Source organism: Ischnura elegans, chromosome 1 (genome assembly GCF_921293095.1).
Source record: "Ischnura elegans chromosome 1, ioIscEleg1.1, whole genome shotgun sequence".
In the NCBI taxonomy this organism is placed as follows: Eukaryota; Metazoa; Arthropoda; class Insecta; order Odonata; family Coenagrionidae; genus Ischnura; species Ischnura elegans.
Genome location: NC_060246.1, coordinates 139,503,720 through 139,509,719, shown reverse-complemented (window position 1 = coordinate 139,509,719; position 6,000 = coordinate 139,503,720). Strand labels below are relative to the sequence as shown.

General features: G+C 35.8%; 1 protein-coding gene across 7 annotated transcripts in view; it reads right to left on the bottom strand.

The window, feature by feature from the left end:
• Positions 1-460: 460 nt before the first annotated feature.
• Positions 461-6,000, bottom strand: part of LOC124171010 — a 51,033-nt gene continuing 45,493 nt past the window's right edge. For all 7 annotated transcript variants that reach the window (XM_046550175.1, XM_046550191.1, XM_046550166.1 and 4 more), the window contains 2 exons: positions 3,260-3,338; positions 461-1,051 (listed from right to left, as the gene is read on the bottom strand). In XM_046550175.1, the coding sequence (XP_046406131.1) occupies positions 1,033-1,051; positions 3,260-3,338 (98 nt within the window). In that variant the 3' untranslated portion in view covers positions 461-1,032. The remainder of the gene's footprint in view (positions 1,052-3,259; positions 3,339-6,000) is intronic.

Here is a 6,000-nt window from a genome sequence, read left to right as displayed (position 1 = left end):
TGACTTTGCGATGAAGAAAATGATTTCCAGAAGTAATGCAATTTTACTGTTTTTCCAAATAGCTACCAAAATGGCAGAAATCCCACGTGTCACCAGCATAGCTAAATTTCTCACACCCTCCCACCATCCCCTCACACCATATTTAAAAATACGGTATGATGGTAAGTTAAAATGCTATTTTCCCACTTGTCACACCTGTCTGTAATAGATGGAATCCTAAATGCCAAATGTAAACACTGCCAAGGTAAAATACCCATGTGGACTGGGAAACAATCGTGACTTGATGCTATCCTTGGTTCCAAATCACACAATAATAATCGGTTCCTCAAAAGGCAGTTCCTTGAACAGTTCACAAGCTAACATTCAGGATATGAAAGGTTGTATTTTTTCCAATTTTAGAGATGGTCCCTATAAGGTAAGATTATAGCCACTGCAAGTTTTAGGTTACAAATAAAATACATTTAACGAAAAAATTTCCTTTATTATTACTTTGATACAAAGTATTCAAACTGATGTGTTCACATTCAATGAATTTCAATGTAGGCTGATTTTAGGCCACAAAAAATCTCAGTAGGCATTACCTATTTCAGCATGCAATAAATAGACTTTGCCATTAGCAGTAATCAACTGCTTCAAATAACATAAACATATATTATGGAGACATGAAAACCCAATCAACATTCAGATTTAATTTTTAAAGTAAACAAAATGCATTCGTGAAAATATACTCCGAACTAGTCACATTTATTATTTAATACATCATATATATATGTACATCAGCAAAATCATAGTGCAGTCTTCTGAAATATTTTTAATGAATGATAGTCCTAACAAATAGAAGATTCATTCATTCAATCATCACATGCTTTGTGACATAACCATCAATATACACCATTAGAATGATTAAAATAATTATTTGCACAAAAATTATCTTGTAAAATGATCGGCCAAATGGCTTATGTCACATATTTTTTAAAACATTGCCATACTGGGATTCCAACCAAGTACTTCTTGAGCCTCTCCCATACAAACCTATTGTCGACGTAATTTCCTGAAAATAAAGCAAATTTATGTAAAGCAAGACCAAATTATTGCACAAAAATTAATGCTTAACATAAGAAGTTATTAGGCCAAAATAGGAATTCCCTGATGTATTTAATAAGAAGAACCATTATTTTCGAATACCCAAATAATAATAATAACCACTCTTTAACTATAAAATTCATATCAATCCAACTTGATTGGCTTTGCATGGTTAACAGAATACATAAATAGGAAAAACAGATAGGAGTAAATACCTGGATCCCTACCTGCTTAAACTTTAACATTGTTTCAAAGAGACCAGAAGGGCAATGTGACACTGGGCTGGGCACTTCATGCACTTCAGACAATTGGTACTTTATTTTCGTTGTTTTAAAATATGGTATGGTATATGCACAAGATTCAAAAAAGAATGAGATGAAACATGAGGTATTTCTGACATTATTCAAGCAAGCTAAGGACCAAAATAGTTGTCTAATTAACAATGTGCGGGATATACAAGGAAGCGTGGAGTGAGTGCACATCTTCTCTCAAATAAAAAATTCTCCTCGGTATCTCATGAGCAGTCTATATGATGAAGCAAATGCAATCATCTTTACAGCTACACATTGTGTAGTATCAAAATTTGGGATAGGATAATTCTTCAATGGAAACCATCCAGCTCTCAAACAAATTAAGCAAATAATGGCATACAAAAACAAGGCTTAATGGTTCTAAACTTAGCGATCCAATGTTGATATGGTTATCATTAAGAGATAAACTATGTTACCCTTAATATTTATGCAATTCATGGTGAAGGTTGAAAAGCATGGGTCAATGCTATGGAGCAGATAAAGTCAAACAACGTATGAAAGTGTGTGCGAAAGCAAAGTCTCTCTTCCACAGTACGTGGAAGAGACTCTTCGCCCCATACCCCTATGCTATTGGCCGCAAGGTAACCAATCAGGGAGAACATACACCACTGGGCTGCCTATATAACGGCGGCCAAAAAACGACATAAGCACTTCGACCTGAAGGAATGCAGGAGAAACAGTTGTCTCCAACACAACCACGACGCAGTGAAACCAAGAAACTGCAGACGACATATGAAAGTCACAAAATTGTAAAATAATATTTTATGCCAAAGAAAAATAGTATGTATAAGCAAAATTGCACTTGCACTAATAAAATAATCAAATATTCATCGTCTAGTATTAAGAAAACCCTCTTCATAGTATGATAATGGAGAGTAGCTGGCAACCTTCATATGCACACCAATAACACAAATTTATCATGCACCACAAATTTCAGTTTGAGGTATTGCAGCTCCTAATTCCTATACATACAGTTGTTGTACGTCTTACTTCATGTGCCTATTTCCTATCATTACAAACATCTATGCATTAGATAAAGCACAACCATTATTTCAGGCTGAATAGGCCATCATAGTTTAAATTGAAAAAAAATCTGATTGGCGTGTTTTGAACAATGTGCTGATGTATTAAATGAAATTGAATTAAACATTTTGTGAGCCATACGTAGCTATTACCTAATAAATAAACTAATTATTATAAACATATTTACTATACTAACCAAAAATTACCAGCCTAAATAACGTTCATTCATCAAATTTCTGCCATATCTGTTTAAATTTGGGGTTTTTTGATAACAAATTGGAATTTGTTTACATTTTCAAACGTCGATGATAGTCCCTGACAGCTTACGCCATTTCCAAGGAAGATAGGAAATGGAATGAAAACACATATTTTCCACAAAATTACAATTTCTTCAGCTTTTTTCCAGCTAATCCAGGGAAATATGAGATTTATAAAATACATACAAGGAAAAAAACCACATTCATTCACTTTCTAAATAATTGAAAATTACTTGAATCGCACCCATGTTGTCGGAGTTATCGAGAGATATCTGGAGACCAATCCCGTCAAAAAACCAATTTTCTGCCATTTTTTTTATTTTTTTGGGGAAAAGGGGAAAAAAATAAGAAATGAATCTTTAAAATCCATACATACTTAATTTTCCAGGTCATTACATTATACAGAGAAATAAAAAATTCCCTTAACTATCCAGGACTTTAAATTTTACTGACTATTCTTGGGTTTTCCACATTATTAAACATCCCCATAAAAAACTGCATCCAAACGATTAACTTGGATAAGACTTATAAACTCAAGCAGCATAGGAATTAATCAGGAATGGACCCAATATAATTAAGACATACTTATTTAAATGCATTTCCTTTAAATTCTTGGGAGCTGCTCTCCTCCTTGGTCTGCCCTGGTTATCTGCTGATTCTTCACCTGGAAAAAAATTACCAACAAATTCAAAATGACTTCACTTATCTCTTCATTAATCCATACAGAAAAGCACTGCAGGAACAAGTGACTTTGTACGCAGTAACACGCTCAGGTGCAAAGTTAAATACACCAACAAATGAAGTTCACTATGAAAAAATATTTGTCTTAACCGGAATTCGAACCCCGATCTCCCGATTGCCAGTCACACCCATCCCGAAGTTCACTCTGAAAAAATGTAATTTTGTGGTGTAATTGGCTAACATAATTGACCAGCAATCAGGAGATCCGAGTTCGAATCCCGGCTAAGTCAAATATTTTTTCATGACGAACTTCATCCGTTGGTGTATTTAACTTTGCACCCATGTGCGAGACTGTATACAAAGTCACTTGTTCCTTCATTGCTTTGAAATTCATCGTCACAGACCAGTGACAAAATAAGAGTTTTTCACTCCTGACAGTGACTTAGTAAGCACGACCCTCGCCACATGTGCCACAGTGTAGACTTGAGACGTCAACATCTTGTTCGGTAAAACCCATCCCGAAGTTCACTCTGAGAAAATGGCTTGGTGGTGTAACTGGCTAACAAATCTGACTGGCAATCGGGAGATCCTGGTTCGAATTCCAGCTAAATCAAATATTTGTTCATGGCGAACTTCATCCGTTGGTGTATTTCCATACAGAAACCTCGAACATGAGTGAGTAATTTTGCCTAAAACATCAAAATACAAAAGCCTTTCAAAATTTTTTTATTGCAAAACCTTGCTAAAAGTAATGGTTAAAACTTTACTGGTGATTCTCGCAGATTTTTGAAAATCGCTTCCGGTAAAACTAACAAAAAAGTTTCATCATAGGCCCATTTTTGCAGAATACTTTTCCAAACGACAAAGAGAACATGATTTGAGAGGAAAGGCGCTAGTTTCAGTTGCATTATCAGTTACCAGAATGACAATTTCCATCTCCATTATACTACTATCACAAAAGAAACTCGCACTTAGGGCACAGTCTGCTCATTGAGACAATTAAATCCATTGTGAAGTCAGCAACTGTTCAGCGTTTCGCCCGCTCTTCCTTCCCCTGTACAGCATCACATGTGCAGCTAGATCAGTTCGTCACAATTGTGAGTTAATGCAAAATAGTACTGCAGAGTTGCATTCTATATACTATAGGATAACCTCACTTTTCTTTGACTTGCATAGGTTTATCAACTTACGAACAAGGGCTCAGAACGCACCTTGTTTGTATGTTGAGGAGTAACTATATTTGTGCATAATTTATTTGTTTATATCATACAAATGAATCTGAATCTATTCTGCAGCGCAAATATAAGTACGAAAGAGATTGAAGAGACGAGAAATTTTGGCAAGATATGTTTTTAGCGATGATTCCTAAAAGAAACGCTCTTACGAAGTTCGCTTTTAGAACTTCGTAATAAAGAGATTTTTCAGTATCCATTCGCCTTTATCAACAGAAAAAGCTTTAAAATAACATTTCATATTGTACAGAACATAGATTAAGTGCATTCCATCCATTTTAAGGGGAGCTAATAAATTTCATTCAAAGATGGAGTCGCAATGAAGTATAATAATTCACTTTTCCGACAGTGTTCTGGCTCAATATAATAGCTACATATTACCACATACTGAACCTGCTGGTTCCAGGAGGAGATTTCCAAGTTGCTGCTGAATGACATTTTAAGGCAACAGCACCAGGAAAGGGCCCAAGTGATGGAATAAGAGATATGTTGCCAATGTTAACAACAATGTTAACACGCCCGTCTACATTTCCCTAAGGGTTGACAGATTCAGACTTCCGAGTAGTGTAAAAATGGGATAAATTATTGGTGAAAGGTATGGGCATGGGGTTAGAACAAGTAAACAAGGAAAAGAAGAAGCTGATGGGAAGATTCTGAGAGGTAACTAGGTCCCTCCCACGTACTATCATTTGCAAAAGTCTTGCAACAAATCGAGCGGCGCCACTTTCGCTCCATTGTCGATTTCTGGCCACCATTAAGTTTGATTGATCACTATCTAGGTATGAATCTTCGTGGTAGCTCGGGAACGACTCACGAACGGGTCATCATGACACGGGAGTGGGACGTAGGAAATCATTACGATGTTCAGTTGAGTAAACGAGCGTAGATGTTGTTAAGTCGTCGCGCCGTTTGAGATTATTTTTGTACCCGTAGTTGACTGGAGTAGACAATTGAAAATATTTACCCGTTAAAAGAGTGGGAACCTATGACGCCTGGCTTCCAATGGTAAACCCCATAAGGCCGGCTGGGGGCACAATTTCGCCATTAGGAACACAGAAATCAACTCCCTCGTAACCCTTTTTTTAGGGATTCAACGTCGTTCAGGAGACTTTATATTAAGTTGTTGAAATATTTGTTAGATATGGAAGAATTAATAAATGAAAAAAAATTAACTGGCAATTTTCCGGAAAAAAACACGACTCTGTCGTCTCCAACATATTTAATAATGATAGGCATTAAATAGTTCTTTACGTAGGTTGAAGCTGATAAAGACAGCTCCATAAGCTTTCTTCTGCATTAATTATCAATTTGTTAATTGGATAAATATATTTACACCAATGGAAATGTTTCTTCGGAAAAAAATGGAATTTTGATTGCCAAAAAAAATTGCTAGGCCTCATCGTTGCTAGCAGA